The following is a 17,833-nucleotide window of genomic DNA, read 5'->3' as shown; positions in this document are numbered from 1 at the left end:
GGGACAGTGCAGTTCTTTAGAACTCACTTTCACAAGGAGTCTGACCATCCTCAGCACCTAAATTCGTGCCAGGAAAGCGTCCTCAAGTCGAACTTTCTTCCAGAAGATCTAACTGTTCCAGTATAAGAGATGATTTAAACCAGATACAAGAGTGAACCCCAACTCCTTCAGGATTCATTAATTTAGAAAGGTATCTCTAGGGGTACCTGGGTGGCTCAAAGGGTTAAGCCTCTGCCTTCTGTTTGGGTCATGATCTCAGGGTCTTGGGATCCTCAGGGTTTGGGGATCGAGCCCCGCATCAGGCTCTCTGCTCAGCAGGGAGCCTGCTTCCTCCTCTCTCTCTGCCTCTCTGCCTACTTGTGATCTCTGTTTGTCAAATAAATAAATCTTTTTTTTAAAAAAGGTATCTCTAGGAACAATTTTAATGTCCATCTTCCTATAACATCTTTTTATGTCTTATTTAAGTAGAAACTTTGTTCCTCCTGAAGTTATGGGCCACCTTCTTTGCCAACCTTTAGTTTCTCCTCCTTCGAAGCCAACTTATAATTCTCCATTTTTAGGTTCTTCATGGCAAATATGTCCGTTCCCTTGGCTGCTGAGGAAAGTTGGGGCGGTGTGGGGGTGTCTGTCGAAACCTCCCATGTTCAGTACTCATTCTTTCGGCGTCTTCGTTATGCCTGCTTGGACCTCTGGAGGTGGCCGCCCAGAGAGCAGCCCAAATCATGGTTTAAGGCCCAGAGATGGAGTCGGATTGCTCCTTCGGTTCAAAAAGCAGCTCTCTGTCTGCCAGCACTATACGCACACAACGACTTTTGGATGCTTTAACCTCACCAGAGAGCCACTGCCCAGAAAAACAAACAGCATTAGCTAGCGCTAGACAAGCCTGACCTCGGCTTCACCACCTGCCCTTGGCTAAAGAGGAAGGGGCGGGACATCCGCCCGGTCGGAGACACTTCCGGAAGTGACGTAGGAGTGTCAACATGCAAGATGGCGGCCCATCACCGGCAGAACACGGCAGGGCGGAGGAAAGTGCAGGTAAGGGAGTCCCGCTCCTCGACCTCCAGGACGTGGCCTGCGGCCCCGAGCCCACCTGCAGCAAGGAGATGCCTCGGGCCGTGGTCGTTCAGGGTAGCGGCTTGGGGCGAGCGGGACAGGGCGCGGCCGGCGGCGAGGGGTGGGGCCGCGGCACTAACGGCTTGAGGAAGGGGCGGGGGGCGGCTGTCTGGGCCCTCCTGGGCCCAGTCCCGGGACCCTAGGGTGCGCGGTTTGGAGCTCGGGCCTGTCGGACTCCAGCTTTCTCGTAGGCTTGGGCTTGCTGGATCTGGAAGGGCTTGTTTCCCGCCCACCTGGCTCCCTCTTCCCTTGCTTTTCATCAAAACGCTCTGCCCTATCGTGTCTGAGCCGAGGCCTGCGGGCACTTCCTCGGCGGGCGGCTGCGGAATGGGCCTGTGCGGGGGCGTGGCGGGGCAGCGGGGCGCAGATGGCCCTGAGGGGTTTCTGCGGAGGATTCTGCACTTGGGAGCCCTCTGCCTTTTTATGTTTTTGTTTTTGCGGAAGCTTTGTCCCTTCTCAGGTGGAAACGACGTGGAAGTGTGCAAGTGTTAGTGGGAAATTATCATTTTTACTCATTTCTTCATCTTCATAGTGCATCCTCAAATCTTTTTTTTCCAGTTTCTAATGATTTATTATTCAGGGGTAAGAGTTATCTGACCCTTTCGTGTGTTCTTTATGCCTTCGTGAATGCACTCTTATTTTGGGTACAATTAAGAGTTACCACTCTATTATTTTCAGCTGTGCAAGGAGTAAAAGGCCCTATGGCAAGTGTTTGCCTACAGGTATATTGTATATAGGAGTGATGGTTTCTGCGCTTATTCATTAAACGTTTACTGAGCACTTAATTTAGTCCTAAAGATGTGCAAAGAATTGAGATAGTATGGGAATAAGTAATACCCAGGATCTCTTTATGAACTACGTTATATGTGGTTCTGCAGATTGAAAGCGATTGTTTAATAGGTAAACAGGACAAAGTGATCCTTTAGGAAGGTAACCCCGGCTGTCGCTGTAGGCCATTGTCTTCTGGGCAGTTCACTTACTTGTTTTATTGGTCTCATTGATTCACTACAATGACCTGAGCATTCACTAGATGTCTCTGAGTGATGTCTCTGAATTGAGTGAAATTAATGAGAATCTAAAAAAACTTACCCTGTTAGGTGATTTTTAAGTGCATCAGTAACAGGATTTAAGTAACCCCAGCATTCACGCTAGGTGGGTGAAAATGTGTGCTGTGGACTAAAATGTAACTCAAAATTGTCTTAATTGTGTTGTAGACACTAGAGTGGTACACTTCTTAGGGTAGTGAGGAGAGTTAATCAGGCATCTCAGTTTCTTGCATTTAAATGTAAAAGGCCATTTAAAAGTACAAGATGAGGAAATATAAATTCGCCACAATGTGTGTGGAAAAATTGAGTGTTTTAATAAGCTGAATGTGAGCCATTGCTTGCTGAATGAGGGAGATAATTCATTCTTTGCCGGTCATAATACAAAACTACAGTTTGGGGTTCAGCACATATTATCTTGTTCTTGATAGGTCTAGCAGTCAGATTGGTGAAGTAACCTGAAACTATTTCCTATAAAGAGCTCAAAAGAAGGAAGATTAGCCTGCTGAAGAGAAGATTCAGTGAATCTTGTTAGTTGCTTTCAGAATTTGTCCCCAAGATATAGAACCAATGTGAGAAGCTACAGAGATTGTATCTCATTGTGAGGGAGAACTTTTGTTTTTGGCAGTGTTTTTCAAACTATTCTCTGAGCACTGTTGGCATGTTGGGCTGCATGATTCTTTATTCTTTACTGGGGTTGGGGGCGGTCCTATGCATTATAAGTTGTTTTGCATCATCTTGGCTTCTGTGTACTAGATCTTAGCATCCCTCCAGTGTTGACAACCAAAATTAACTAGATACTTTAAAATGTTCGTGGGAGGTTGAAAACCAGTGTTCTATATCTCTTTGTGCATGTGTACACAATTTACTTGATTATTTTTTAACTCTGAACAAAAATCATAGTATTTATTGTTCAGTGTCTTGCTGTTTGGCAAAATTTTAAATACACATTCCCATTGACCCAGCAATTCCAAGTCTAAAAAATTGTTTTACAAAAGTGCAAATGAGGGGCGGCTGGGTGGCTCAGTCAGTTAAGCGTCTGCTCAGGTCAGGATCCCAGGGTCCTGGGATTGAGCCTGGCTTCGGGACTCCCTGCTCATCGGGGAATCTGCTTCTCTCCCTCCCTCTTTCTCTCTCTCTCTCCCTCCCTCCCTCCCTCTCTCTCCCAGTGCTCCTACCCTGGCTCATGTTTCTCTGGCTCTTAAATTAATTAATTAGTTTAAATTAATTTTTAAAATTTTAAAAAGTTTAATTTTTTAAAAAGTTTAATTTAAAAAAAAACAGCTTTCTCTAGTTGTGCAAGAGTGTTTATTTTAGGAATGCTGTGATTGTGAAAAAACCCAATGTCCATCAGTAGTCACTTAGCAGATAAATACATTTACATAGTGGATTAATTTGCAGTTGTTAAAAAGATAAGCTTGATCCATATTATTAAAAAGGGAAGATGTCCAGAAGTCAGAAAAACAAGTCAACATAGCATAGTCCCATTTCCACGAAGGAAATAATGTGTTTTAAATGTCTGGAAGGCTATTAACAGTAATTATCTCTAGTATTAGATTATGTGATTATGGGTAAGACAGCAAATGGGATATCTTTTATTTTAAAATATATGTTAATATATATTTTTGAGCTTTTTGCAGAAATTTTGTTTTTATGAATAAAATCTCACCATTTTGGAAAAAGTGTATATGCCTACCTAAAGATATTTTGCTTCTTGGCTATCTTGTAGCAAGAGGCAGTAGCCCTGAGCTTCATTATTAAATTGTAGGCCAAAAAGAACCCTTGAGACTTATAATACTGATAAATAACCAGTGGAGAGGGGTCCAAACATTACTGCTTATTAATTATAGACATAATGAAGAATGAACACATGTCCTACCATCTTCGACTTCTAAGCAGCCTGAAGGTGAGTATGAGGGGGAGGGGTGGATTTGTGATTGGCAGAAACATGATCAGACAGTCAAATGTATGAATTCAGATATATGATGCAGATTTTTTCCTGATAATCAAGGTATCAAGCAAGTATTTTCATTCCCTGGTGGTCCCTTACTGTTATTATTTTCTAACAACTAGAGTCTATTGGTTGACTCACACTCTTTCTTTCTCACTCTCCCACTTCCTCCCCCTCCCTCTCGCCCTCTCTCTATCAACAATGGCCTCTTCCCTCATTTGCTTCAGAATTCTTGAAATGAGGTTATCACTGCTCATCCTATTCAGGAGCAGCAACCATGCCCTACTATCCAGTGATGTTTTAACTATATACATACTTGGCCTTCCATAACAGGATTCTTTTCCTTGGAAATGACCCCAAATCCAACTTAACCAGGCTCACATAATAAAAGACATGTGTTGGCTCAGGTAAATGAAAAATCAAGAGGTAATGCTGGTTTCATGCAAATCTTGAATGAGCAGGTTCACTGTGACTCTAACCTAAGAAATGTTGTAAAGTCAGCTTTACCATTGGGCTGCTGCTGAGTTCTCTTCTCTTCCCAAACTCCTAGCTATAGGCCTTCACTCAATTGGAGGGGGGTGAGGGGGCAGGAATGGGCTGTCCCATCCCAGTTCTCCTGTCCTTTCACGCAGTGTTCAAGGCTACAGTCTCTTAAGTAGCTCCTGTAAATTTTCTTCTAGGATTTGCTTGCCTTGAGGAGAGGAAATGGGGAATGAATGGAGAGGCAGCCAACAAAGGTTTCTTCTATGAGTACTTACCTTTTTTCTCTGCCAAATATTTAGTTATTCCAGACCTATTCAGAACTCAGTGTGGGTCCTTATTTCTGATTCTGAGTCCCAGTTTTGGGTTGGTTGTTTAATCTTTGAGACTTTTTTTTTTTTTAAGGAAGTAAAGTGATGCCAAATCCTGACTTCTCAAGGAAAGACCTTTACAAATTAGCTGTATGTCCAAGATGAATTACTTTTTATGTAGGATGGGTAGTAGAACAAATTATAACAATGTGACATCCATTGGAACAGAGGTCAGTAAACTTTTTCTCTAAGGGGTCAGATGGTAAGTATTTTAGGCCTTGCAGGCCATTTACTGCATCATAACTACTCAACTCTGCCATTATAATGTGAAAGCAGCCATAGACAACACCTAGATGAATAGATGCGGCTGTGTTCCAATAAAAGTTTGTTTACAGAAACAGGCTTTAGCCTGGATTAGGACCATGGGTAGTTTTTTACTAACCCCTAGAGGAGTTTTACTAACACCCCCTGACTACAGGTCAAGCTAGAAGATGTCCGATTTTTATCTGCAAGAGTGCTTTTTAGGATAATTTTTAAAATTGGCACTCTTGAAACTAGGTACAAGAAGGAAGTAATGGTCCACAGGATTGAACAGGGAAAACAGATGTGGGAATTACTGCTATCTGGCCAATTTTTCTTGGCCAGATTTAGTCTGATTTAACCTGATAGCTGGAAGTAGCCTTACACTAAAAAACTGTGTGATTCCACTTATAGAATGTTATAGAACAGACAGAACTAATCTGTGTTGAAAAAAGTCAGATCTAGACTGCCTAGGAATGGGGTGTAGAGGTTGGGAAGCAGAGGAGGAAACGTTTTAGGGTGGTAATAATGTTCTTTATGTCTTGGGTAGGGGTTTGTATTAAACAGATCCATACAATTGTTAGAAGTATCTGTGTACACATAAGATTTCTACTTTTCATTATATGTAAATTTTACCTTAAAAGAAAGCCGTTTTTTTTTAAAGCCACAAATAAATAATGAACTTTAGGTGATGATACACAAGTTGAAGTATTTAGGGGGAGGTGGTATTGATGTACAACTTATTTTGAAAGGCATTGAAAGTAATAGATCAAGTGGTTGGATGGGTATGAGATAAACAAATACAAACAGTGTTAATTGTAGAATAGATGTGCGTATACAGACATTTGCCATGTAACTCTTTCAACTTTGAAATTTTTGTAATATAATGTTGGGTGAAAATAAGCTTTAAATGTTAAAAAATGGTTAGTGATAAGCAGCAGCAGGAGGGGGAAGTGCAATTTTAAGTGTGGTGGCCAGAAAAGGATTTGCTGAGAAGTTGACTCTTGAGTAAGGATCTGAAGGAAATGAGATTGCCATCTGGAAGAGCATTCCAGTGAGAGCATCAGATGTAAAAGTCCTGATTGGGAATGTACCTGGCTTATTTGTGGAATGCTAATGAATCCTTTGTGGCTAGTATGGAGTGAGTGAGAAAAGAGGAGCAGGAGATGAAATCAGAGAGGTAACTGCAAGCCAGATCTTTTAGAGCCCTATAGGTCATAGGAAGGGCTTTGGCTTTTGCTCTTGAATGAGATGGAAAGCAGTTGGTGAACTTGGAGCATTAAAACACACATATATGTATGTTTTAATAGGACCAGCCTGGCTGCTGTATTTAGAACAAACTGAAGATGAGCAAGGGCAGAGCAGGGGGACAGTAGCTATTTAAGAAATCCAGATAATAGTGCTCCATGAAGGGTGGTGAGAAGTAGTTACATTTTTGAAGACTAGACTCACTGACAGGATGTGAGATGAGACAAATTGAAGTAGTGCTGGCGCCAAGGTTTTTGGCCTGAGTGACTGAAAGAACGGAGTTGCCATTAAAGCCCATCAGTGAGAGAGACTACAGGAAAAGCTAGTTTGGAGAGGACTGTTGGTTTGGACAGTGCCACAATTAAGATACCTGTTAGACATCCAAGTGGAGGTAAGTCAGGGCACACTGTTTGGGGGTAGGGGGTGGAGCAGGCTGGAGAAATAGCCCAGAGTCCTCTTCTGTGAGCCTGAAATGCTTTGTCTTTTAAGGTATTTATTTATTTATTTATTTGGCAGGGAGAGAGAACACAAATAAGCAGGGGGACGGACAGGCAGTGGGAGAGGGAGAAGCAGGCTCCCCGCTGAGCAGGGGGCCCAATGGGGGCTTGATCCCAGGCTCAGTCCTATGACTCTAGGATCATGACTGAGCCCAAGGCAGCTGCTTAACTGATTGAACTACCCAGGCACCCCAAGCCAGAAATGCTTTGAAGTATCCCTTGTTTGCTTAAAAAGTTTGTGAATTTTGTACTTATTCTATGATATAGCATATTTGTTTTCATATAAAAATTGCCACTGTGATTGGCAGAATTCCCCCGCCCCCCAGCAAATGCCCATGCCCTATTCCTTGGAAGTTGTGAACATGTTATATTGCATGATAAAAAGAACTTCACAGATGTAATTAAGGTTACAGACCTTAATGGGGGGATTATCCTGGATTATCCCAGTAGACCCAATTTAATCATGTGAGCTCTTAAACGCAGAGTGTATTCTCACAGTGGACACAGAAGTCAGAGAGATTTGAGGCACTAGAGGGACCCTCTTTTGTAGGAGAGGGCACACAGAAAGTAGGAGAATGACTGCATGCAGCCTATAGGAGCAAAGATGGACTCCTGGCTGACAGCCAGCAAGGAAACAGGACCTTCAGGCCTACGGCTTGAATGAGCTTGGAGGCCACCTCTCCTAGAGCCTCTGAGAAGGAACACAGACCCACCAGTCAACTCTTGTCCATATTGGCCTTGTGAGAGCAGACGACCCACCCTAGCTCAGTATGGACTTCTGATCTTCAGAATTGTGAAATAATAAATGGGAGTTGTTTGAAGCCACTAAATTTGTGGTAATTTATTATGTCAGCAGCAGAAAACTAATCTGATTATCATGAAATTAAAATAATCAAGGATAGTTTTTCTCCTGATTGCCTCTACCCTCCTGCATATTACCAATAATTCAGGGCTATTTAAACTTGAAATGCAGAAACAGATCACATGAAGTTTAGTGGATCATCCCCATTATCTGATTTCTTTATTTTGGGTCCCAGATAATTGTTGGAGAAATTAATCAAACAGTGCTTACTAAGCCAGTTACAAATACTTAAGAGTATAACCTAACTGGATTAATTGCTGCTGGGGCACTACCACATTCTTCTCCTTGTTCGTCCCTTTACATGTTTCTTCTAAAATGCATAGCTCCTACCAAAGGTCTGGCTTCCCATCCCTTGCAGAGTTCTTAAAGTACCCTCTGCTCTTCCCCATGCCCCCCCTTTTTAAGCAATTTAAAATGGTCAGATATGAATCTTCATCTCTGCATATGCCTATACCCTTGACTGTCTAAATAAGGTTTTTCCAGGACTTTGCTCACTCATTCATTACTACCATCTCCAGCACCTTCTGCTTTTCTTTTTCTTTTTCTTCCATCTCTTCTGCCTTCAAAGCTTACCTTCATCTTTGGGTGGGGTTGGGGGAGGTGGGGAGTGGCAGCAGATTTCACTTAACTTGCTATGACTTCTCTTATATTCTTTCCACGCTAGAATGAAAGCTCCAGGTGCCTGGGTGGCTCAGTTGGTTAAGGGTCTGCCTTCAGCTGAGGTCATGATCTCAGGGTCTTAGGATCAAGCCATGTGTCAGGCTCCCAGCTTAATTAGGAGGCTGCTTCTCCCTCTCCTTCTGCACCTCCACCCTGCTCATGTGTGCGCTCTCCCTGTCTCTCTCTCTCTCTCTCAAATAAATGTCTTAAAAAATAAATAAAAGATTGAAAGCTCCAGGAGGCCTTCTATGCTCACTCACAAAATCCTCAGTGTTTAGAATTGAGCCTGGACACTGGTGGATGCTTCATCAATATTTGTTGAAAGAACATCCTGTTTTTCTTTTATCTACAGCCATTTATTTTATTTTATTTACTTATTTAAGAGAGAGAGTGAGAGAGAGGACACAGAGGAAGAGGGAAAAGCAGACTCCCCTGCCAAGCAGGGATCCCAGTGCAGGGCTCGATCCCAAGACCCTGGAATTATGACCTGAGTGGAAGGCAGATGCTTAACTGACTGAGCCTCCCAGGTGCCCCAATTTTTTTTCTTTAACAGTAGGTTTTTAGGGGCACCTGGGTGGCTCAGTCGGTTAAGTGTCCAGCTCTTGATTTCAGCTCAGGTCATAATCTTAGGGTTGTGCGATCAGGCCCCTTACTGGGCTCTGGGTTGGGTGTAGAGCCTGCTTGGGATTCTCTCTCTTCCTTTCCCTCTGCTCCTCCCCCCACCCTTGTGCTCTCTCTCTCAAACACTAAGTTCTTAATGTGATATGTCTTAGAATATACCAGCATATTCAGCTCATTTTCTTTTTTTTTTTTTTAAGATTTTATTTATTTGAAAGAGAGTGTACATGAGAGACAACACAAGCAGGGGGTGCAGCAGAGGGAGAGGGAGAAGCAGGCCCCTGGCTGAGCAGGGAGCCGACATAGTGGTGGATCCTAGGACATTGGGATCATGACCCGAGCCAAAGGCAGATGCCCAGCCAACTGAGCCACCCAGGCGCCCCTCATTTTCATTCTTTGATGACCACTTAGAATGGATAATTTATCTAGTCATTTCCTCTTTGAAGATACTATTGTTGTTTTGTCCATCATACTAAAATTTACTAAAAAAAAATTCATGACAGTTAAAAAATAATAAAGGAGGTCTTATAAAAGTAAACAAAAGGACAAAGATCCATAATATAGAATGCATAAAAGATGTAGGATCAGTTTGGAAGTTCCAACATCTGATCAATGGGGGTTTGAGAAGGAGCAGAGAAAACAGATTATTAGTGACTTCATACAAGAAGGTTTTCCAGAGCTAAAGTGCCACAAGCTTGTAGATAGAAAGGGCTTTCTCAGTGCATGACAAAATTGATAAAAGGACCAAAAAATAAATAAGTAAAGCAGCAAGAAAATAGAGAAGATCCTAAACACTTAGGAGTGAGGAGAGTGGGCAGGTGGCAGTACAGGAAACAATGAAAATGAGATCACTTTAGAATGGAATGAAACAGAATGCCGTTGAATTCAGTAACAACGCTGGGTGCTGGATTGGAAGTTGGAGCCGGGGCTTCCAGAAGCAGAGGGGTTTTTCTATATGGGCTTCTTCACCCTGCCAAATCAAATGTAGAGGTAAAGACCTTTTTAGGCTTGTAAGGTCTAAAATCACCTCCCATGCAGCTTTTCCTATGTTAGTTTCTTAAGGTGCTGGGAATGGGCTTCAGCAAAACTGGAGAGTGAAGACAGAAGAAAGGCGACATTGGAACTCAGGAAACAATGGCTTGAACCCAGCCTAGCCTAGAAGAGCAGTAAAGGGAAGCATCCAAGGTGCCAGCTGTGCCAGCGGACAGAGAGGGCAAGTGGCCTGGGCCAGAGTGAGAAGATGTGTGTTTCTGAGAGATTTCTGGGTAAAGCAGGGAGATCTGGGCCTTTGCTCTAATATCTAACATGGTGCTGCAATGACCGGGAGTTGAAGTTAAAGTAGAGGAAAGCACTGAGGAAGGGAAGAAAGGGAGAACACCAGGGAAAACAAAAAGCTAAGAAAGAAAATGTATTCTTGGTGCAGTTCTTGGCCAGTCAGTAGACAGCAATTACAAAGTTGAACAGTGTAGCTAGTGCTAGTGATGTATTCACCTGGAAATCGTGGTACATTTATATCATAAGAGTACAGGGAGGAGTTACTGAGGGGAGTCACTAGATCCCAGTCTGCCATAGCCTGAATAAAAAGATAATGTCTAAAATGGATAAGCCAGAAGGTTGTAGGATAAGCACAGTATTTTGAGAAAGGGAGTAACTCTGCAGAAGCAACCAAGAGTTGAAATGAGTTACCCCAAGGAATTAAGACTGGGTATAGGGAGTCTTACCTAGACAGGGTTTTTCATCAGAGTCTTTCAATACTACGGTATTTGATCTTCTGAATATAGGCAAGAATTACTTGGACAGAAATTAAATTATACATTCAAAAAAACTAATATGTGTCTGTCGTAAAACATTCATACCATACAAAAAAGTCACAAGTGAGTGACAGTCACCGTAATTCCATCACTTGAGAGTAACTACTGATAGTTTTATGTATGTATATCCTTCCAAATTTATTGTTTTAAAATACACATTTAATATTCTGCAACATGTTTATAATATTTATTTTTCATGTTATTTTCATATTTTTCTGTTGGCCATATTTCACTTCAAAAAAACATATCATGGCTTTCTTCCCATGTTGGTTAGTCTGTATCTGCGTCAACATTTTTAATGACTAAATAGCATTCTCTTTTATAAGGTGTGTGCCAAAATTTACCCAACTAGGATACTTCTAATTCTTTGCCATTTCTAATCACACATCTGTAGCAGATACCCTTGAAGAGGTAAGCCTGGATTTGTTTTGCTAAGAATTACTTTCCACCTGGAATGAGGACCTGACAATCATGTTGTTACTTTCTGACCATTTCCCACTGGACCAATCAGATAATCTGCCAGAAATTTGAAAATTAAGATTCCTATGTGCAACATATTCTCCACTATGAAATGTGCCTTGGAGCCCCAGAGAGGAAGAGATTGAGAGAGGTTGAAATTGATAATGAAGCCATCTTGGTTCTGATGGCTTTCCAGTGTCTGATTCATGCAACAATATTTATTGTGTCTTTTATGTGCCAGACACTATAATGAGGTACAGTGATAGAAGGCACAAGGCTGACAAGTTCCTTACCCTCTTGAAGCTTTTATTCTAAAGGAGAAGATACAACAAAAAAAGAGAAATACAGAGCGTGGTAAGAACCGTGCAAGAAATAAGTAGGGTAAGTGATGGAGGAAGGAGATCAGGGGATTCCTTTCAGAAGAGGTGACTTTTCTGCTAAGATCCGAAGGGCCAGGATGAGCCAGACCAGATAAAAGCCGGGGGAGGGTATTCCTGGGGGGCTTATAGAGATGGGGGATGTTCTTGGCACAGGGAACAGTTCATACTGAAGCCTTGTTATGGGTGGGCTTGATGTGTTTGAGGAATAGAACAGAGTTTGGGGTAACTCTCATGAAAGAAGCCGAGGGGAGTGAGTTTGAAGTGAGTGTGAAGATGCAGGATAGATCCAAAGCATGTGAGGAGTTTGGACTCTTAATGCTGTGAAAAACTTTTGGAAGACTGCAGCAGAGAAGTGCCATGATTTTATTTTAAAAATGTCTCTTATGAGTCATGACCATATTTCCTGCCCTTGGGCTCTGATTGATATCCTTGTATATTTATGTTAAATACCCTCTCTTTCTCGCTCTCTTTTTAATTTAAGCTGATTTGAGTAAATATCTGTTACAGTTACTTGTACCCAAAAGACTAGGTCAAAAACAACAGTTAGGTTTTTGTGCATAGAGCCCTGACCCTTTTTGTTTCTTTATTTATGTGTATGTCGGCATTTTCTTTTCTTTTGAAAAAGTATCCTCTTCATGATCTTTATTCCTCTGTCTGTTAGAGAGTTTGATGACTTCTTATTGTTTTGTATGGACTCTGTAGGCTCTCAAGAGTAAACATTTAACTTTCATATATATTTTATTATTTTCCCAGTTAGATGTTTGCCTTTTCACCTTGCTCATCTTATTTTTTGGCATTCAGGGTTTGGTTTGGTTTTGGTTTTTCCCCTCTAAATAACAACATTATTGAGATAAAATTTGTGAACTCACCCTGTTGAAGTATAGGATCCAGGGTTCTTTTGTAAATTCACAGTGTTGCACATTGATCACCTTATTCAGAGCCTTTTGTCACCCCAGAAAGAAACCTTATATAGTATTCACCCCCATTTTCACTCCTCCAAGCCCCTGACAACCACTAATGCACTTTCTCTTTCTGTAGATTTACCTGTTCTGGACATTTCGTGGAAATAGACTCCTAAAATAGGTGGCCTTTTGTAACTGGTCTCTTTAACTTAGCATGATGTTTTTAAGATTCTGTCAGTGTTGGAGCCTCTGTCAGTACTTCACTGCTTTTTATGGCTGAATAAGATTCCATTGCACAGATATACCACATTTTATCTATCTTTTCATCAGTTGGTGGGCATTTGAGTTGTTTCTACTTCTTGGCTGTTGTGAATAATGCTGCTGTGAGCAGTTGTGTATGTATGGAAGGTTTTGACTTGTGTTGGTCAGAGCAGCATTGGTCTTTTTCTTTGAAAAGATTACCATTTCTTGTCATATCAGCAGAACCTTCTCTATGTAGAGATTATACATATTTGCCTGTCTTTTTAAAAGTATTTTTATGATTAAATTGTTAAATTTCAATCTTTAGTTCATATGCAGTTTCATTTTGGTTTAAGATTTAGAGAAAGGATATAATTTTTCCCAGTGGAATCACTAGATACCCCTAGACAATTTATTAAAGAGGTTATCGTGCCTTCATTGATTTGAAACACTACATTTATATCAAAATTAAGAATTTGCAATAGGAAAATACGTGTCCAAATTTTGTTTTATTCTACTAATCCTTTTACTCTATTGTAATTCTCATAGCTTTACCTTAAGATCTTTAAAGACTATCCTTTTGTTTTTAAAAAATGAGCGGGTATTTTCTAGACAGTGTACTGTATGTGTTTTGTCAGCTTCTAGAAAGAAATCTGGTATGATTCTGACCAAAGTTGGATTAAATTCACAAATTTAGGAAAGAATTACTAATTTTGAATCTTCTTGTGCTATAATATGGCACATCTCCTTTATTCAAATTGTTCTTTTTTGTATCTTGGGCTGTTGATTATGTATCTTCCTCACAAAATGTGTTTTTTAGTACTTATTCTTGTTCTCATTGTAAATCATCTTCTCCCCCCGCCCCCCAAATTTTTTCTTAACTAGTTACTTTGTTAGATTAGATACATTTGCCTTCAGGCACCTAGGTGACTCAGTGGGTTAAGTTTCTCCCTTTGGCTCACATCATGATCCAGGGTCCTGGGATTGAGCCCCGAGTTGGGCTCCCTGCTCAGCCGAGGGTCATCTTCTCCCTCTCTCTCTTCCCCTGCTTGTACTTTCTTGCTCACTATCTCTGTCTCTCTCCAATGAATACATAAAATCCTAAAAGAAAGAAAGAAAGAAAGGAAGGAAGGAAAGAAAGAAAGAGAGAAAGAAACAAACAAACAAACAAACATTTTGCTTTGGGCCGCCTTTTTCTTGTTTATAATTGCTTTTGGTTGATTCTCTTGGGTTTTCACATGGAGCAGAACAGACAGGTTACCAACAGCAAAGTAGAGGAAAACGCATTGAAGGAAATGTTGAGCATATTACAGGAACACAAAACTTCATTTTGTGTAGCAGGTCGGTTGAGGCCTTTTTGAGGAAGCATCATTTAAATACATGTAAAGACTGCAAACAAGTGGGGAGGAAGAGCTTCCACACAGAGGAACCAGTGAGTGCGATGGTCTGGAGGCACAGTGTGCCAGAATGGCGAGCAGAGTGTGCAAAGATGAGTGACAGGAGAAGAGGCCAGTCAAGGAGTTCAGATCAAATCCTGAGTTAAGGAGAGTAAGTAGCTAAAGAGTATTAGAGCAGAGGTGAGACACATTCTAGTTTACATTTGTAAAAAATGGCCCAGCTGTTTTGTGGAAGGTGGATTCAAGACAGCCAAGAGTGGGGAGGAGTCTGGTTAGGAAGCAGTTGTAGTAAGTTAGGATTATACCTACTAGTCCTGGACTAGGCTATTATGAATGTCATTCTTCTCTACTTCTCAGTGTTTCAGTCTCTAGAGAATAAAATGACATTTTTATAGGGTTGAAAAATAAGTTTTATATTGGAAAACATGGGATTTTGGATTTCACATTGGCTACTAGTAGGCTACGTTTTATTATTGCATGTCTTATAACTTCATAAAAAGCAAATCTGGACGTATTTATCAGGTATCCTATGTTATTCGAGATGAAGTGGAGAAGTACAACAGAAATGGAGTCAATGCCCTGCAGCTGGATCCAGCACTGAACAGACTTTTCACGGCCGGTCGAGACTCAATCATAAGAATATGGAGTGTCAATCAGCACAAGGTAAGGCAGGGAGTGCGTTTTACATTTTAAATCTGTACTCAGTAAACGTTCGTCTGTCTGATAGGGCACCTTTCACAGTTTCACATTTAATCTCTGAGCAGTGACGTACTTGGTATGCTGCAACCAGAATTCTGTAAGCCTCTGAGAAAAACACCCCTAGAGGAATATTCAAAACTGCTTTAGCTAAAATGGGGACCTTGTAAACTAGGTATGTGATAAGAGCTCTCTGGTACAAAGGAACAAAGAGATTGGTTTGGTAGGAGGATTACTTTGAGCAATTTATTTTCTGGTTTTAAGTATGTTCCCCAAAAGGTTCTTGGCAGACCTTTACAGTGCTTTAAAAAAAAAAAGAAAAAGTTGGATTTGCTTTTTTTTACATTTATAATTAATCTGAACTTTTGATTTCTTTCTTTAAAAGTGATTAGGGTGCCAAAAAAATCCTTAGGGCCTTATTAGATAATAAAAGGTTGATATAAAAATACAAAGACAACAAAGGTCAACTTCTTCAGGAGATTTCTTAAACAGGGAAAGGACTTAAATCTATGTAAAAAATAAATCCCCAGTCAAATGGAAAGGCACTCTTTTTGTATTTTCTTTGAATGCCTGTATTGTGAATGACATAGGAAGGAAGATTCAGGGAAGGGGAAAGAGCATTTACTGAGCTCCTAGACATGTACCAGATATACTCTGAGCCCTTTCCTCTCCAGTGTGGTTTTCTCACAACAACCCTTCGAGGCAGCTGATGTGATTCATTTTCATAGATGAGAAGACGGGCTCAGAGAAACCCATGGTTAAATAGCTGGTAATTGACAGAATTAGATCCCAGTCTAACTTCAGAACCCTGGTGCTTGACCTTGTAGTTTTAAAAGGCTGTGTCTTTCTAACAAGCTGTGGAAGTCTGATGTTCAGTCTGAAAAAGAGCCATTACTCTGCACAGTTGCTGGATAATGTTTCTTCAGATGGACTTCGGTCCAGTGGGCTTTAAATTTTTTAGCCAGTGGAAATAGTGGTGGCCAAGTATCAGAAACTAAGAATACTGTGGCTTTGAAATACTTGTTGGAACTCACATTTGAATTGGAATGGCACTTTCCTAGGAATTGACAGTATTTCAAATACATTAAGGAAAATACTCGTAAGAACTTAAGCCTGAGAGAATCTAGCAAGCTACCTATCCTGCCCTTAGAAATCTTTTTTCCAGTCTTCATTTCATGACAAGACTGAGTAGCATCATTTCTCAAATAAATCTGTAGAGAGCTGTTCTTTTCACCCTTGAAGAGTCTTGGACTTGCCTGTGTTCGGTATAGGATGTAACTAAATGCTTTAAAAGGCCTCTCCTGTTAATTAAGCCAAGAGAAGAATGGAAGAATCTCAAGTTACTGAATTGATACAGTGGCACGGGTAGTACTCCTTTAACCTTGGGCTTCTGGTTCTTCTCTGAATTGCTATAGATATCATGAGGAAAACATGTAATTCAGAAGGTAGAAACCTTTAGGAGTTTAAGAGCGAAAATGTTGATCTCCCTCTACAGTCAGGCTGGGCTCCTCAATATTCTTGTCAGCCACGTGATCATTTCTGGGTCTGCTCTGAGCCATTGCCACCCCCAATCCAAATCCCTCCAGCCTGAAGATCTGCTCACGTCCTATCCTTCCTAGGAAACTCCTGCTTGCAGCACTCTGTGTCATATGCAGTGTCTCGCCCAGATCTTGTTGCCTTTGCTAACTTAAGGCATAAGAATTAAGCATTTATCTTAGAAACCTAGGTTTTCTTCAGTAATGAAATTTCTGAAACAAAACTTCTGTTTACATCTGTTACATGGAAGCACCAAATGTTTGATGAAATTCTACCCTGAGGGCACCTGGGTGGCTTAGTCAGTTAAACATGGGGACTGTTTGATTTGGGCTCAGATCATGATCTCAGGGTTGTGAGATCAAGCCCTGCACTGGGCTCTGCACTGTGCAGTGGAACCTACTTAAGACTCTCTCTCTGCCCCTCCCCATCCGCTTAGCTCAGTGTGCATTCTCTCTCTTAAGTAAATTCATTCATTCATTCTACTCTGAATTCACTTGTCAGTTTTAAGACCTGAGAGCAATGTGTCACATTAATTGAAGAATGTAAACATATATATAATTTGTAATATATTTCATCCTCTAAAGTAAACTAATGACTTTCTTACAATTTTTCTTTTAATTTTAGCAAGATCCGTATATAGCATCTATGGAACACCATACCGATTGGGTAAACGACATTGTACTTTGTTGTAATGGGAAAACATGTAAGTACTTCTTCGGATTATTGGGCTTCTAGAAGTTTTTTATTCAATTTTATATGCTTTTCATTTTTTATGTACTTTTTTATTGAAGTTTGACATATATACAGAAAAGCACACACACCTTGAGAAGCCAGCTTAGTAAATTCAAAAGGTGAACACCCATGTCTGCATACAGATTATCAGAAGCCCCTTGGACTGTCCTTTCGGTCACTCCTTTATGCCCAAAGATAACGGCTTTCCTGTCTTCTGAGCACTGTAGATTAATTTTTCCTGCATTCAGATTATATATAAATAGACTGATAGCAATATGTATTCTTTTAGCCTTATTAATGTCTCTTTTTGTTCATGTTATGGTACAATCCATTTCTTGGTTTTGCAGTCTGTGTTAGAGAAATTTTTCTCAATCAGATTAGTTGCTCCTTCAACTGGAACATTAAAAAAGTTTTCCCTGTCTCGTTTAAAAAATATTTGAGGGGGGCCTTGGTGGTTAAGCATCTGCCGTCAGCTCAAGTCATGATCCCAGGGTCCTGGGATTGAGCCCCGTGTCAGGATCCCTGCTCAGCAGAGATTCTGCTTCTCCCTCTGTCCCTCCCACTGTTCGTGCTCTCTGTCTCTCTCTCTCAAATAAA

At 40.9% G+C, this 17,833-nt stretch overlaps 1 protein-coding gene across 6 annotated transcripts in view; it reads left to right on the top strand.

Annotated features, from left to right (window-relative positions):
• The first annotated feature begins 957 nt into the window (after nt 1-957).
• The window catches only part of WDR48 (WD repeat domain 48), a 46,483-nt gene continuing 29,607 nt past the window's right edge, over nt 958-17,833 (top strand). For 2 of the 6 annotated variants that reach the window (XM_032861157.1, XM_032861156.1), the window contains exons 1-3: nt 9,977-10,073; nt 14,795-14,935; nt 17,129-17,207. In XM_032861157.1, the coding sequence (XP_032717048.1) occupies nt 17,150-17,207 (58 nt within the window). In that variant the 5' untranslated portion in view covers nt 9,977-10,073; nt 14,795-14,935; nt 17,129-17,149. Of the gene's footprint in view, nt 1,036-4,006; nt 4,063-4,787; nt 4,845-9,975; nt 10,074-14,794; nt 14,936-17,128; nt 17,208-17,833 lie in introns of those variants that run through there. The other 4 variants (XM_032861161.1, XM_032861158.1, XM_032861159.1 and 1 more) reach the window with 4 other exon arrangements.

Source organism: Lontra canadensis, unplaced genomic scaffold, assembly GCF_010015895.1.
Source record: "Lontra canadensis isolate GAN:19392208 unplaced genomic scaffold, GSC_riverotter_1.0 scaffold20, whole genome shotgun sequence".
Lineage (NCBI taxonomy): Eukaryota > Metazoa > Chordata > Mammalia > Carnivora > Mustelidae > Lontra > Lontra canadensis.
This window is presented reverse-complemented; position numbering and strand designations above follow the sequence as displayed.